At 41.2% G+C, this 17,403-nt stretch overlaps 1 protein-coding gene across 1 annotated transcript; it reads left to right on the top strand.

Moving 5' to 3' along the window:
• Positions 1 to 1,490: 1,490 nt before the first annotated feature.
• On the top strand, positions 1,491 to 15,812 carry cdca2 (cell division cycle associated 2; the record flags this gene model as incomplete). Its single annotated transcript, XM_083902393.1, has 14 exons — positions 1,491 to 1,626; positions 1,963 to 2,099; positions 4,815 to 4,980; positions 5,321 to 5,463; positions 7,281 to 7,404; positions 7,894 to 8,222; positions 8,551 to 8,602; positions 8,703 to 8,777; positions 9,121 to 9,242; positions 10,558 to 10,620; positions 10,871 to 10,942; positions 12,870 to 13,044; positions 14,109 to 14,225; positions 14,887 to 15,812. 14 exons carry the CDS (start codon positions 1,491 to 1,493, stop codon positions 15,810 to 15,812), a joined length of 2,637 nt encoding a protein of 878 aa, XP_083758519.1.
• Positions 15,813 to 17,403: the final 1,591 nt, after the last annotated feature.

The following is a 17,403-nucleotide window of genomic DNA, read 5'->3' as shown; positions in this document are numbered from 1 at the left end:
AAAATCATGTGCAAATCTAATATAATAGCAATTATATTTGTATAATATCTATCTATCTATCTATCTATCTATCTATCTATCTATCTATCTATCTATCTATCTATCTATCTATCTATCTATCTATCTATCTATCTATCTATCTATCTATCTATCTATCTATCTATCTATCTATCTATCTATCTATCTATCTATCTATCTATCTATCTATCTATCTATCTTCCTGCTTTGGAAAATCACGTGGTTTCCTGTACGGTGTTTCTATTGGTCGATTCATATTAAACGAGTTCTGGACATGTTTCCCCGCCCCCTTCAAGCCCCTGAAAAATACAAAAGATAGTTCCGCCACTAGGTACTATTTTACCGTTAAAAACAGACGGTTTTCCACCCTTAAACAGCGTCTGTCTTTGTATCAATCGTTCACTTTTTGTAAACGACATTAGATGGGCACTCAGTATGTGCTGAGGTTATACAAATGTTTAAGAGTTGAGCAGTGTTTTCTGCCGAGGCGGAGGGATCCACGAACTGCGGTCTGCGGCTCTGTGTGCTCTGGCGTGGAGCGAAATTTGAACCCGTCCGTGCTGCAGCTGAACTGTGTTTTCATTCTTTTTTTGTTTAGTTTTAGTTTTTATGAACGTGTTTTAAGATGTGTGAGGCGTTTTTTATGACACACTAGATATTCGATTTTATAGTAGCATAACCACACAGACAGTAACTCTACGAGGTAAGTGTGTCGTACACGCTGTCACTGCACTCTGTTTAGCAGTTCTGTTGCTACCGTTTGCTAACGTCTCGTATGAAGAGATCACCATGAAATAGCTGATATTTATCCAGCTAAGTCTGCTATATCAACCTGTTCGCTCGTTGTTTACTATAATTAGCGATTCGTTTAGTGTCATTATGTTATTGTAAGCTAGGTGCAGTACTTTTTTTTTTACTTCGTACTTCGTGTATGTTTCTTGAGGCGTTCAGGTGACAAAGCTAAATGAGAAGGGTCATAACATTCTGTAACACCGTGGACTGTGTTATTAAGTGTTTTTAATCCTATAGAATGATGAGTTCACACGTCAGTAAGCAGGTGACCGACAAGGCCTCTGTTGTCATCCATCTTGGATTAGACTTTATTGATCCCACATCAGGGAAATATACTGGCTACAGACTTTTTTTTACAGGAAGAAGATTTATTCCTAAAAAGATTATTTGCTCACACATCATCCTTCCCTTCCTCACATATACTTCAGATGCTGGTATACATACCCTGGTATATACAGTAGTACAGTGTTTTCAGAGGAATCTCGCCTACCACTGGTGGACCACATATGACAGTTTTGAGAACCATGGCCTTAATGCACTGAGGAGCCGATTGGCTGAGTAGATATGTGCATTAATGAACAGTTGAATAGGTCTTGCTGTTAATGAGTACATTATTTTCCCTGCAGATGTCTGCCGTAGAGATAAACACTGCTGGCACTGACGGAGATGAGAGGGAGAAAATGTTGTCTCCGTCAGAAGAGAACACCCCTCCAGTTTTAAAAGGCACTTCTGCCCCCCTGAATTTCTGCACGCTCACACCTTGTCAGTTGGGCATCTCTGCACAGAGTTTTACCCCAGCACCATCCAACTGCAAAGGTGAGAGGTTTTCTTCATGTTCACAGCTGTATAACTATACTGTTATGTTGACATGAACAGCTTTCAGGGAGGAACATAAACACATAATTACCAGAACAATAACGGGCACACTCCTCTGCATCACTAATTAGACGTGGACTGATATGGGTTTTCCCATGGCCGATTTGTACAAATCAATTCAGCTTTTTCCTCCATCTGATCATATATAACTTTTTTATAACAACAAATTGTGCTGTGGTCTCTCCACTCTGCAGTCTGTGTCTGCACCGCAGTGCACTGATATATTTCAAATATATAGTCAGTGGCTGAAGCTTCGTTCTTCTCCTCTTGCTTTAGACAAGTCTCGTCTAGCACAAATAAAGGCAAGGCGGCGGTCCAGTGTTGGTGTCCGAGGCTCCCCAGAGACAAACTCACTCATCCGCTTCATGGCACAGCAGAGGACGAAAACTCCGACAACCCAACGCACTTCAGAGGTGAGGTGCTCAAGCAGTGGCTCAGTTTACAGTCGAGCAAATCGTGTCACACCAAATCAGAGCTGGTTAGTTCTGTGTGATCAATATTGAGACAGACAGACAGAACTGATATTGGCCCTGAATCATTGCCACTAATACATAGACTCTAATCACCCATCATATACATATTGACATTTTTGCACTGTTAACTTGCTTTCATTTAAAATAAAATAAAAAAAACACCCTTGAAAACATGAAGGAGAGGAAATAGGAGTTCAGTTCAAAAGTATGGTGCCTTGTGGGTAGATATGAGTGCACACCAGTGTGATATTCCAGCTGCTATTGTCTGATAGGAGTCTGGTTGCAAGTGACGCATGTGAATATTGCCACAACATGCCGGTCAAATCATGAATCTTGAGGCTTCACAGCAGGAGTTAATTTTGTCAGTTCTTATTTACAGTCTATGTCACAGACTGGACCTTCCAGTTAGACAGCATCTGGATAATAACGCTTCCCACATATCTTCAAAACTTGGTGTTTGCCTTACATGGCTTTGCATCTAATTATTGATAAAGAGCTGTTCTGAAGCATTTTTGGTTGTGACTCAGGGAAATAGGAATAGTACAGATCCCCAAACAACTCTGAATACTTTAACATATAATAATGTCATTAATTCTAATAATGTACTCACAAATGTAGTCGTTATTTCACATATTTTCACTAAGACTCAGCAGAAAATGTTAGGAGAATGGCTGCTATCCGAGTAGAAACCCCCTGATTTGGGTTTATCTAACAAATGTATTTGTGTGGCAGTAATAATGACTTGAAAACACAATTGTGTGGTGATGGCGGTTTTATTTTATCATTGGTGTACAATCGCTAGCAAATGGTGTTTTGTATTATACATGGCTGTTAAAGGAAATTGTGCCATAACCACAGCAGCATAATAGCTTGTTCTACCCGTTAATTTACAACAGCAGGCTTTTTGACGTATCGCAGTAGAAAAAGCACAAGTGTAAAGAAAAACATTAATTATAGGAGCTCTTGAAAGATGCAGAGCTGTTGTTAATGTTGTGATGGAAACCTGGTTCTTCTTTTACCATAATGAGTTAAAAAGTCTGCAACACAAAAAGCAATTTTCCTCTTATTGAATATAAGGTGTGGGTTGGAATGTAAAGTAAATACTGAACAAAGCGTCTACGATTCATTAGATTCAAATAATATTGTAATGTTGTGATTGACTATAGTGTGGTTGTTTATTTCTGGATACATTTACAGTTTTATCGCATCTGTGAGTGTTCGGCCTCACTAAGCTCCTAAGAAAAACAATAATTGATAAAACTGATTATCATTTGCAATGTAGTGTAGAAAACAATCAGATGCAGCTTCTCACTGTTGGTTTGTTTGTTTATTTGTCAGGAACCATGTACAATAAACATTAGCCTCAGTCAGCGTAAAGATGCTCTGTACCATATTTTATCTTCATAGCTAATTTCCATCTGTTGTCCCTGTGCCAGGCAAGAAAGAAATGAAAAGGATTAAAATAGTAGAAAAGAAATTAAAAGGTACAAAAAGGTGTATTAAGTGAACTGCGACATATTCATATACTCGATGCATAAGAAAAAGTCACTGACACTCAAGACAGAGAAATATAGTTTAGAAAATAGTCAATATCAGTAATTATCATGAAAATCTGTTCTCCTGAGACAAGAAACCAATAATTTGTGCTTTATTTAAATCTTTTTTTTTATGGACCGAAAACGATACTCTTTTTAAACACAAATATTGCACACATCTGAGGTAAACATTTCAGATTGATGAAATGTCTCAACGTGTTTTTGCACTATGCCCAAACATCATATTGATGTATATTAAATTGCTGTTATGTTGCTGCTGAAGAAAATTATACCATAATATATTATTGAATAGTTGCCCAGCCCTTGCCAATGAATAACAACAAAGCAAGTTATACATTTAAATGTTTATCATCTGTTATAGATATACTGCAAGCGTGTATGTGTATGTGTTTGTGTTCGTCTTCTAATAAAACAAGCCAAGAAAAAGGTCACACAATTCATGTGGAAAATATCCTAGCTAAAAGCCTGGTCTTGACACATTATGTTGCAAACTAACACACCATTCAACTGGTTTTAAATGTTTTTAGTTGGGCTAAGGCTATATAACATCCAAGTGATTTTATGTCAACATAATATCATGGTAGTCTTTATTCTGAATCATGATCAGTTGTGAATCTTGATATCTCTTGGCATATGTTGGTTTAGTTTAAATTTTTGAAATGTTTTTAATGGTTTAGATTTGAAATAGAAAAACATCCGTGACTGCCTTAGTTCAATCATACTGCAAATGTCATGTTTGTGACCAGTAAGAGAAAGGGGGGTGGGCACTCGCATGTTTGAGCCAGTGTAAGGAACCCTCTATAAAAATCCTAGCTCAAAGCCTGGCTTATATAGAGCAGTGTTGTGGACAGTGGGGACATGTGTCATGCTGGAGAGGTGGCTGAAGACAATTCTGTGGGCTTTTTATTCTTTATTCCACCATGATGTGCAGATGCCATGTCAGGTACTAGAGACTTACTGTTACTGTTTGACACTGTGTGTGGAAGGAGTGTATGAACCACCTGTGTCCATCACCCCCTTTTTGTAATTTCAGCAGTATATGACCTGCCGAGCTGCTCACTGAGTGAATATGTTGTTTTTTTGCCGTTTCACCTCTCAGCGTGTCAGAAATAGCCCCTTACTTCCACGCGTCCCCTCCACACTGAGGCAGAAGATGGCCTCCTTCCAGAGTCTGATGGATGTGGAGGAGAGTGAGGTCTGTGATCTGATGCCAGAGCAGGACAGCAACGCGGGAGAATGCATCAAGACAAGAGATTATCTGTCGGGTGAGGCTGCCTCATTGCCACAGGATTAATAGTTTCATGTCTCAGAAAAAGCTCTGTGCCAGTAGGATTCTTTGTGATGTCTGGAGGCACTGTTCAAAAACAGTGGATTAATAGCATGGTTAAACCCAACTCTGACAGCCTCTGTCAACTCTCCCCTGGCAGCCTGTTAAATGAGTCAGTTTGTTGCTCAAGTGAGACTAAATCTGCATTTCTTTGATCACATTTTTAAAACGTGTATTTGATGTGTGATGTTTTAGTTTTCGTAAATGAGGTGTCCCCAAGTGCCATTTGTGTTTGTATATTTACGTAACATGTGCAACATGTTTTTTATCTGTCGCAGATGGGAGCAGCAAGGAGAACCACCCACCAGTGATGACGCCCACTGCCAAAAGAAGGAGGTGCTTGGCCCCACTTGAAAGCTCCAAGGTGCAGATTAGAGAGGCCAGCGCTCCTGTCCTTCAGTTCAAGTTTAAAGAGCAGGAGGTACATTCACTCTGACCATGATGTAAATAATGTAACCGGAGGGCTTTACTTGTCTGTGCTTGGCTTCCACTGAGTCCATTGATTATTTTTAACTCCTCTTTGAATGGTAGATCTTAGTGCTAAACAGGACCTTTCACCACAAGCAAACCCAGATTTGGTTAAAGTGCTGGTGTTTTAGGTTTGTGTATTTATTTTTCCATCTTCTTTTTGGGTTTTTTTGAGCTTAAGTCTGTTGTTATTATTCGACAATATTTGTATGCTGCGTCCAGACCCGAGTAATTGTTTGTCCCGTCAATCTGCTGAACAATCTTTTCAGTCTATTTTAGGAGCAGGAGAATTCACTTCTGAAACTTTTGTTTGGTTTGTATCTTCAGTCATAATCCCACCTGTTTGCAGCCATCTTGTCACAATGTCTGTCGAGACATGAATCATTTTCTGTGTTTATGTATTAGTTTATGTATTGCAGTCTTACTCTTTAGCTTGTATTTTTCAATATCAGTATAAATGTTCTTTATCGTTCCAGTAAATCTGCAATCTTGTAAATGCATTACTTTCTGTACCCATGAGAGAAGTGTTTGCTGTTGTGCTGCAGCGTTCCAAAATTGAAAACAGTGGGGTTTTTCTTAATCATTTCCACAGGAGGCTGAAGTACCAGTGACATGGGTTTTAACACAAAGACCATTGCCACCCAGTGAGACTGTGAAAGAAGCCGGGGCTGTGCTGATTTCCCCACCTCTGCATGTTGAATCTGAGCTCCAGCTATGTTCCTCTTCTAAGAACCAACAGGTTTGGTCACACAAACACACACAAAATTGAAAGAAGAAGGGAAAAACACACAACTTAAAGTCAGTAAACAGCTGTTTTGTAATTGGTAGGGCAACTAGAGTTAAAAAGTTTCACGCAGAAATGGTTGAAATAGCCAGAACAACTATGGGCACCAAGCATTAATGCAGTGTTTCCCATACATCGACCAATGTGTGGCAGGCCGTCACAGAATTGTTCTGTTCATTCATATCCTTGCCCACGCAGCTCTCTCACACACGCACAGACTGACCGCTGATTCATCTGCCCCTCTGGTGTGGCAACCTTTGCTGGTTTGAGTGCGTGTATATATTTTTTTTTTTTTATGTGACGTGGGCTGTGCTTGACACACTCGATCAGAGCACTTCACTAGCACTGCATGCTAATGTGTCACAGTCATGAGTAAAGAACTGTGGTAAAATGAAACGGAAGCAAGTCACACTTTTTGAGTGCTTTCAACAGCCTGGCTCCAAATCAGGGACCAGGGGTACCTGATGTCTGTGAATGCAGATAAGCACGTCCAGACGCTGGTTATTACTTTTTATGATGTCTTTTTTTAAAGGGTGTCTTGGATTGCAAGCTAGGTAGCAGCCTTATCTCATGGTAAACCCAGACACAAGTCTACTTTAGAACGGAGTTAACTAATCGTCTTTTCCATTAACCAGCAGCTCCCTGGCCTTAAATTACTCGATTTGTGATCATGCAGGGATCATTTTTTTGTTGTTGTTGCTACATATGTTTGTAAATCATGGTGTCATGATTTGAGGAAGTCATGTATTCGAGAAACATTGATTCTCTCATCTCAATCACATCACTGCTTTTCCCAAAATGTCAATCTGTACATTTAAATATTGTCCATCCAGCCCCCTTTCACAGCCAGTGTGACCCTTTTTGTACAGAATTGGTTCTAGCTTGAGATTTATTTCATTTACACTTTTACGAAACGGCCCGTTTTGTGAATTTCCTGAAATTACAGACCCACAGAAGGAAACTTCTCATGTATTCTCTTTCAACAGGATGGTGTCTTTGAACCGCAAAGCCCCAACCGACCACCAGCTGATGATCCTGCTTCACCACCTCAGCCTGTCTCCCCCTTCCGCATCCCCTCTCTCCCTTCTCTGCTTGAGATGAAGCCCACAGGTACATGTACACTACTTTCTGTGGCCTTGCATGGATACTTGTGCTTTTCCCTCAGATTAGCCTGGGGTTTGAGGCAAAGCTGTGTATCCAAGCCTAGTTCTGTCCTCGGTGAGCTGTAGCTTTGAGCTACAGTATGTGTTATCGGGGTCACACACACTAGAACTGTATTTGTTAAAGCAATTTCAGTTGTCCTGATATTGATATTGCCCAAAGACATGACTATTTTAGCTGCACTGAATCTTTAGATCACGAGTGACAATATCTTTAATCTGAAACAGGCTCTGTCAAGCAATACTATCAGTCCTGTCTAAATCTAGATAAAATGTAGAATCCAATACAACCCAAAAATCCTATTCACCGTGCAGAGACTGTAAAAATAAAAATAAAAATCTGCCTTTTTGTTTATTTATTCGACTTTTTGATATCGGTATCGGACATAAAAAAGTGAATTCAAATGCAAAGCAAATTGAAGTTTAATTCTCTGTGCAGGAAAGGATGATTCCACTGGCACGTCTGCTGTAAAGAGGAACAAGAAAGTGCACTTTGGAGGTCCGCTCTCCCCTGAGTATTTCGATAAGAACTTGCCCCCCAGCACCCCATTACAGAAGGGTGCCACTCCCGCCCGAGCACCCACCCCAGGTGGGGGCTTACTGCTGCGCTCGCTGATGAAGACGCCGCAGAGAAGTGAAGCCCAGACGCCACAAGCTCAGCCAGACTACAGCAACCACGACGAGTTTGGTGCCTCTCCAACATTAGCACTTCCTCGCAACTCCAGAATGCGGCCTGTGGGCGAAGAGAGTGAGGAAGCGAGTGAAAAGGTAAACGGCATGATTGTACATGTCATAAATGAACAGTTTACACTGAGACAAGGATATTCAGCTATTCTAAAAATCAATGAATTGTTCTAAATCTGTGTATTTTTTGTGAAATTTTCTTGAAAGACGACTAATTACTTGATTGAGAAAATAATAACAGATAATAACAGATTAATTGTTAAGATAGTTGTTAATTGCAGGCCTACTTGAAATTCATCCACACAAGTCTCAGCTAACTCTTAATTGTTAATAAATTAGTCAATCACACCTTAAGAATACATGTTAAATGAATCACTGAGTAACGATGTTTTGCCTCACGCTCTGGTTGTAGATTGTTTTCCCTTCAATGGAGGAGATTGACTCTGCACTGTCAAATGATGCAGGTACATTATCGCTCTGTGTTTCACTCTGAGTTATTTCCCAATATAATATATCAAAACTGTTTTGTGTTCTAACAGCTCTTCCCATATGTTGAAATTTCAGAATATACGTGGGACTCCCAGCCTTTAAACCTAAACGCTGCTTTCAATGAGGAGTCTCTTTCTCAAATAATGACAGGTGAACTGCCAACATACTCCACTTTTCTTTTCTTATTGTCTTCATTCCCCTTGTCTCTGTCTGCTCCGTTTCCCCTGACAAAATCCACCAGTGTCAAGCTACAATACTCACTAGAAACAATGAAATTTTACTGTGTGCAATATCTCAGGTTTCTCTTAAACGGGTATAGGAATAAAGGAATACAATAGCCGGTCTGTAAATGTAGACCGTAGACGGAATGTTGCTGTGGTCAAAATGATAAATATGATAATTATTCACAGCCCATGTTGTGAATAATGTTTTCTTATTTCTTATTTCATTATTTCAGTTGTAACACTGAAGGTTGTTTTTTTCCCCCCCTTAGAGTCAGAGAGTGAACCCATCACAGCATCCCAGATGGATGTCCTCTGTGAGCCTGCATCTTTACCAGAGGAGGAGAAACAGCCTGAAGCAACTGCAGTCAGATCTCGCACCCAAAGGAAGAAGGTCTGCCACCTTTTTCTTCTTTTTTAGTTTAATCTACCTTCTTGGATAGGTCTTTATGGGCAGAGCAACTCTGTGCTTCATATGTATATGGATACTGTCTGCTAGGGCTGTAATGATGCACTCACGATTCGGTTTGTATCACGATTTTTGACCCACGGTTCGATACGTTCCACGATTTTTTTTAAATTTAAAAAACATTTTATTTAAACAACATTTACTTATATAACAACTTAATGTAACATTTAATAACAAATATGTTGGAACAGACTTGAACATAAATAAATAACCAAAGATTTCTCTCTTTTCTGTAACAAAACAATACTGTTGAGAAATACAAAGTAAATGATCAATCAGACTGGGATTTGTCCCCAAAGCATGCTGGGAAGTGTAGTTCTTCATGAGAAGTAGTTTTGTTCCGGTGGAAATAACTAAATAGCAAAGGTAAGACAGCATTTCCGCTTGTATTTCTTGAAAGTCAGTTGTTGTTTTGCTCTTATTTTGGGGCACGATCTGTGAATCTTGTTTGTAGAGTGATAAAAATGGTACCGCTGTAATCTGTGAATTCTCCACTGTTTACATAATCACGCTGACACTCCGGTGCCGCTTTTAAACATGTGCGCTGTAACGTTTTTTTTCCGCTCCTGCGGGTTTGATCCATCGGTGTTTTAACTCTGTTTGGTGAACATAAGAATGGTTTATATGAGATTTTAGCTGAGTTTCTGACCTTTCTGTGGGTATGCAGCATGTCTGTGTTTGTTAAAGTTAGACATGGTTTTATGACGCTTTTGTCGCTTAAGTTTAGGACGGGGGTGGGGGACATGATACAAGCGCTACACAAATGAAGACGGCGGAGAGTCCGCTTTTTTTTGCCCCTCATTTTTATTACCGCTGTTCTGATGGTCAATAATGGACATTACAGCCATGTTTTTGAGCCTAAAATGAAGTAGTACACTGTAGAATAGTTTACACCCCCACATTGCTGCTGTTACTGCAACAAAAAAAATTCGACAAAAATTTGACACGTGGACCTCGACAATCGACTCTAAAAATGTGTGAAATTCACAACCCTAATGATGACTGTAATTAATTAATCACAACAACGCGGTAATTTGTTAAAATAACTGGGAGTAAGAAAGGGTGTTTCGCGATTCTGTTCTCTCACACCGTGAGACGGGTTCGTGGCTCTGAGTGTCGCGATTTCGATACGCATATCGTTACAGCCCTAATGTGTAAGTAATTATCACTATGTCATACAGAACCACGCACAGTGTGACATTTCATTTCTTTTAACAACGACTTCTGTGTGTCTTGGCAGTCACAACCAGAGAGTGAATCTACCAGCGAGGCTCCAGCTCGCTCCAGGAGTCGAAAGAGAAAGGTCTGCTTTTATCACACACCGCTCTCCGCTCGATCACCAGAAATCTCCATTTACCAGACAAGATTGTCTTTCTTAATAATTTAGGGGTCAAAACATGCTCTTGTCTAATCTACTGTTTAATTCCACCATTGGATCTGGATTTAATGAGATCCGTGGATGTGTGAGAAAGAGAGAGAGAGAGAGAGAGAGATGCAGCCACTCTCGTCTCTATTATATATTATATCCTCATGCCTACTCTGTGCTCTCTCAGCACACACAGGAGAGTGAACCTGTGAAGAGGTCGACACGCTCTGCTGCCAAGATGGCCTCTGGGAAGATGAAGGTGAGCTGGCAGGGACTGTTCCTTTGATTTCTCTTTACACCACTGCACTGAGGGATCTGCACACATCGCTGTGGGAGGCAGCGACTGAGGCACAATACGTGACCACAACTTACTTCGGTTACTTGAGTGAAGGAAACACTGCGGATGTGTGTTTTAGATGTTCCTCCTGTAACCGCCACAGATTTATCATGCTCACCACATGCTCAGAAATCATTGGGATTCCATTATGAAATCTTTTCAGTAATTGAAGTTGTGCCACCAGTTGAGTAAATGGCTCTGCTGACTCAGCACTTCAGCAAAGCAGTTTGTCAGAGCAACGAAGGAAAGTGGAATTTTTTTTTAACAGCTTTTTTTTTTTTAATAACAATGTTGTCATGTTGAAGGTGATATATGTAAGAAATGTATTATATTAAGACATAAAGTGACCATAATGTGTCATTAGAGAATATGGAAACGGGTGAAATTGAAATACTGGCCTCATTAATTACAACGGAGCAGCTATTTATCCCCAAATAGCAAGCCACAAACCCTGTTTATTGGTTTGTTGTATTGGTCTGTTGTGGCACCCAGAGAGCGGCAAGCTGCTAAATACTGATTGATTACGAATGGAAACAGCCTCACTAGCTCTCTCAAAAATGTCTTGACCAAAGGAGGAAAAAAATTATAGATACATATCAGAATATAGATGGCTGAAAGCAGAGAGGAAGTTAAACGTGGAGCTTCAACTATGTTTGCACTGAACACTTTCTGTCTCAAACCTCTGGTATGTCATATAAGGACTATTTTTAATTTTACTAAAAAATAACCAATGAATTAGCCATTTCTATTTGCATCAGCATTGTGCGTTGTGAGTGAGTCTTCTCCACTAAGGCCAAAAAACCTTTTGAGTTAAAAGGATAATTCAAGGCTTGGAAAGGAAGGGTGACATCACCAATAGATTGTTAGATCCTCCACATTGCACCTTTTAATGAGGCAGTGTGTTCTAACGATCAGTGTTTCATCGATGCATATTAAAACGGAATGATGCAGTTCTGCTTTGAAATATTCCTTAATTTGAGATAATGTGGGTTGTAAAGAAATTTATTTTTCCCATTTAACATGTGGGAATATGACCATATGGCAAAATTATGACTAATGTTTTGTTTTTGCTCTTGAGTGAAAGAAACTTGTGGTTTTAAACTTATTTATGGACAGAAAACAACAAACAGAGTTTTTTTGCTCCATTTCAAAACATATTTTCTATGTTCTCCCGTTTTCATTGTTTTTCCTGGGCTCAAACATTTAAATCAACCCTGTGCCTCCCTGTCTCAAACTATGCAGCGTTGGGTCTTTGGTTTTAAGGAATCCAAGCCTTGAAAGCGGGTCCTTGAAGTTCATGTGCATGAGGTGTGGGGAGACAAATCAGCCACACGCACGCTACACTTGTATATCCTTCTATAAAAACTGAGCTGGTTTTTAGTGTGATAGCTTTTTTTTTGTGGCATTTTCTGACAAGATTAATATGTGGCAGTGTGCAGTTGACAGTGCATTCCCAATGCATCAGCCCAGTCATTTGAAAGCAATCTGCGGCGTGGATAGCTGGAGCTATCTTGACAGTGCCTCACATCACAAGATTCAATTTACAGAGCTTGTAGTGTCTGTCTCCTCAAAACAACTTTGTGTGTTTGTTTTTGTTCTTTTTTATGACATTTATTTGGAGCAAAGTTGATGGCAGTCAGTATTGATTAGTTTTAAAAGAGACAAGTATGCCAGAAACATCCCTCGATATTGTTTTTTTTTTTTTTTTTTTTTAAATACACAGTTAGGGCATATTTTTTAAATGGCTGTTATGCATGAACCCCAATTTGTAGTTTAAACGACTGGTATCAAACACTTGAACGAGGCATTTTCAGTAGAGAGAGGAGACTGATGCAGATTGTTTCCACAGATATCCACCACAGCAGCACGTCAGTGGAAAAAGGACGTGGATCACTCTCTCTATGGCTCCCGGGAATACGCCTCTAAGAACCCCACCCTGAGTCCCATCACAGAGCTGCTGTCTTTCTTCACTCAGTCCCCAGCTGCACAGCAAACTCCCTACATCAGCTGCACAGAACATCCAGGTACTAACAAACTTCAAGAGCAGCATGACTGCGTCTTTCTTTTCAGGCAGGTGTCGTCACTGATTTACTGACTCGGTTTGATTGTTATTTGGTACAGATTTGGTTTCCACTCCATTAGTTATGCAAGTTCTGCACCTGCAAATTAGATTTTAATTAATACGACCACACAGTGAAACACTACGTAGATGGTGGCGATGATTCTGACTTTTCAAGACGGTGTAAAGTAATTACCAAGTTGTCCAGCAGAGGGAGCTGCAAACACAGCTTGGCCTGCGTCCGTTACCTCTTTGCTCATAAGAAGAAAACCGTGATGTTGTCGATGAAAGATGATTAAGGCTGAACAATTTTGTGATATGTGTCACAATATCTGAGGGAATGGTGTTTTTCTTTTTCTTTTTTAACTGATTTTCATTCGAAAAACGTGCAGATCTGTAAGAAACAAACCTGCTCTCTTCAGTCTGTAGAGTAAGATGTGTACAGATCAAGACGACACATTTTGGCTTTAACAAATGTTGCGCCTCCTGCGATGAAGTATGCCATATTGTGATATAATCAGTATAATTTCGGTTAATTGTTCAGCCTTAAAGACGATGACATTTTACACTATATATGGCAAAGTAACGAACAAATCTGCACATTCAGCTATTAGCTTAGTTGTTAGCTCCACCGCTAGCTTGCGGTCACACAAGGTTATTGCTGTCAAGTCTCTGTGACCACGATAGTCTCTCAAGATTTGTGCAGAGGACAAAGGAAATGTTAAATCGGTATCAGGTCTTTCAAATAACATAGAGTAAGTCAAACAAAAAATCGATTGGTGCATATGGAACCATATATATGCGAGTGATGAATGTCTGCTGGGCCACTGCAGCGGAACAATAACCAAACTTCCACACAGTGCAGTAGCAGTGGATGTTAACGTTGGCAGACTGGAAACATTTGTGATATGGAGAAACAAAGGAACCGCAGAGCTCCAGCAGAGAGCTTTGACAGAGAAAAGAAAAGACCGACAGGCACTGATCAAGAGGGTCACTCCAGACGTGACATGAACACGCTGTCATTCACAGAGAAGTACGAGTGTCAAGGCAGCTCGGTCCCGGAATTAAAAGAGATTTTGATAGAGGTGAACGCGGTCAACTTCATTAAAACAAGGCCCCTGAAAGTGCGACTGTTCTCCTCGCTTTGTGAGGAGACGGTTCTGTTTCACAGCGAGGTGAAGTGACTCTTGAGGAAAAGTGTTGTTGCAGAGATTCAGAATCTTCTCCCGTGTGTCTCGTATGGAAGCTTTTTTTCATGGACCTCTCACCTGGTACGGGTTTTAACAGCAAAATTGTCAAAAAAAAAATACTTTCACAATGGGTTCAACATTTATATCATCAACCGTTTTACCGTTTCAAAAGAAAAGCACTCTACCACTTCAGTTCCTTGAATCCGAACTGCTTTTTTTTCCCAGCAAGGCTTAATTGTGAAATGTCTGCTGGACCAACAAATCTACAGCTTCAAACCGAAGAGTCCCAGTGATTAGTTCAATACAAAGGAGTATTTTCATGGCGATTTTCAAAGCCTTTGTAAGACATAGCAGCAAAGGACACACTCCCTGTGTGAACAACAAAGGTGCAGGAGATGCAGTAAATCAGCGACTCTGGCGCTCACCATCCCACACTGCACATCCAGTATGGCCCCAGCCTTTTACAGTTTTCAAAAGCAATAGTGAGTTATGGAGGGAGGTCATTTCTGCTGACTGGAAAACAAAACTACCTTTCTTCCCTGTTATTTATTTTATTTTTCCAGATATACTTTTTTCTATGTTTGTAAGAATTTCTCCTGTTTTTTCCCCCCCAACAGCACCAAATGCAGAGACTCACTTGAACCCGGAGAATATCAACATTACTGAAGTCACTGGTGACCTCACTGAGACACATGCTTTAGAAAATGCTTCAGAAGACTCGGTCCCATCTCTTGATGCTAATAAAAAGTGCAGCACAGGGAAAGGCCGGAGGCTGTCAGGGCCGAGGTCCAGAGGGAGAGGGAGGAAGAAAAGGAAGGTCAGTGGTGCTGACTGTGACTGGCTCGGTGAGGAGCCTGGGGAGCACTGTGGAGGAACCACACCAGAACTCTGTGAAGACCAAGCCTCTACAAACCCTGAGGCATCAAGGGAAAACCCACTGTACCACACTGCACTCGAGCAGCCAGCGGTTGATATTGAACTTAATGACGAGACTTGTGCAGATACTCGCAGCACACGCTCCGATGGGAAATTAGAAAGTCCTGCCAGTCCTGACTCCTTCCCAGTTTCAGGTGAAGAACTCGGCTACTCGAGTCAGCAACACACGGCCGAGCAGTTCAGCGGAAACTCTGCCAGCGCCATACAGGAAAGGGACGATCGGGTAAAGGACCAGCCGAGCCATGAAGTGGAGCAGAAGCGACGAGGAGACCATACACCAAAGCGGCACGACGGCAACAGCGGGTCAAGCTCCAACAGCCAGGAGGAGGAGGAGCGAGTGTCTGATGAGGACCTGGCTCCCTGGCAAGCTGACTTTAACTTTGAAGACGTGTTTAAACCTGTTGCCACTAGAGGACAGCGGTCCGTGCGCCGCAGCCTTAGGAACCAGAGCAGCGTTGTCTCCAACAGAGGCATCGCAGGTCTCGCTTGGCTGCCTCGAACGTCCCCCGAGTCCGCTAAGGAGGCTCGCAGGAGAACCCGGGGACGACGGCTCAGTGCAGCTCAACCTGTGTCAGCCTCTGAGGAGATGCATGAGGACGCTTCATGAGACTTTACGCTGATTACACTCTGTGTATTTGAATGAACTGAGATTAGCTGGATTACATGATAACCTTCATCGCTCTGTCACCGAAAGCCTCCCTGTTTTCTTAAGATTAAATTTTACCTTTTTTTTTCTCCAAAGATTGGGCTGATGATTGATTTTTTTTCCCCGTCTCTTTCCCTCCCTGTGCTTGAATTATTAGAGCTGACCAGTAAATTGTTGCCAAATTACCTCCCGTAACCAAGCCCGTCAATACTCTGAAAGAGCGCAGCAGCAGCAGCAGCAGCGATGTCTGCTGACCACCAGCTAATCAATAACCAAGCACTCCTCAGCTGGTAATCAGAGTGCATCTTCACTCTCCATCTGCAAAGTGACTGGATCAAGCAGGTCCAAGTCAATATCTGGTCTTTGTGGATGAATGAAGGTGGCCCTTTTTTAACCACACGGGAGAGGGGTCGTCGGATCCATGGATAGAAAGAAGTGAAAAGCAATGGAGGGAGGTCAAAACATAGGCTGTTTTTTTAAGTGCTTATTGTTTTCAGAAATGAAGATGTTCCCATTTTACCGCGTTATCTGAGCTTTTAGACGGCCTGTTGCACTAATATTTTCTTGTACAATGCAGCAAAGCATATGTGAGTTGCCATTTCACGTGCGTTATCTGATGAGAAGCTTTTGGCAAGATGTGATGATTCTCCACCAAACCGTGTTCCTTTAAACGTACGATTACGTCGGGAGTCGATTCACACAATAAAACCCGACAGTCTCCACTAACGTGATGTTTTCTGTCTGTGTGGTCAGTCACTTCAGTCCTTTTCACATTCACCGCAATAATTGTGATGTACGTTTTAAACGCTGCTCAAATGTCCGGGAACTAAATTGACCTCTAACCTCAGATTTCACCAGTTACTGATTTAAATCAGCTCCATCCGTCTGTCAGAGGAGGAACAGAGCGAGCGGCAACAAATTGACTTTCTGATTCACTTCACATTGGGGAAATTGGCTTCCAGGATTATGCACCAACATAATCTATCCATCACAGAGTAATTGACTCCTCCCTTTTAAATCAAGTCTGAAGGACACGAGTGGATTTTCCGGCTCCCGGTGTTTGCCAGGGTCTCCCACTTTCATGCAAGATGGATGGACAGGGCGACAAACCAAGTCACGGAGAGGCAGTGGGGCCATGGTGCCATCTGGTGGCAGCATTGAGGACCTGCACATAACCAGGCTTCATACTCTTGTAAGTACATGGATCATGTTTCCAGAGATGCAACAGGAAATCAGGTTAGATCAAACATCAAAATTGTCTTGGAAGAGTTGAACAATTTCATGATTTAACTATTTTCTTGCCCCAATTTTTTCTTTTAGATTGTGTGTTTATAAAATACCTCCCTGAAGCAAAAGCATTTCAAACTGAGTTGTTTTTTTATGTATACACCTGTTACTGAGCTCCATCTGTGGTTTCCCCCATGATTGTGTGATTGTGTATTAACCGCTCTGGACGGTTTCACTTTACACTTGACATCCAAGTTTCTCCATAACCCACCATCTCATGTGTTTTTCTTACAGATTGGCTCAGTCACCACAAAGTGCTGTAATC

The sequence above is a fragment of the Microchirus variegatus genome (genome assembly GCF_963457635.1).
Source record: "Microchirus variegatus genome assembly, chromosome: 16".
In the NCBI taxonomy this organism is placed as follows: Eukaryota; Metazoa; Chordata; class Actinopteri; order Pleuronectiformes; family Soleidae; genus Microchirus; species Microchirus variegatus.
Note: the sequence above shows the minus strand (reverse complement) of the source record. Positions and strands in the feature narration are given on the sequence as shown.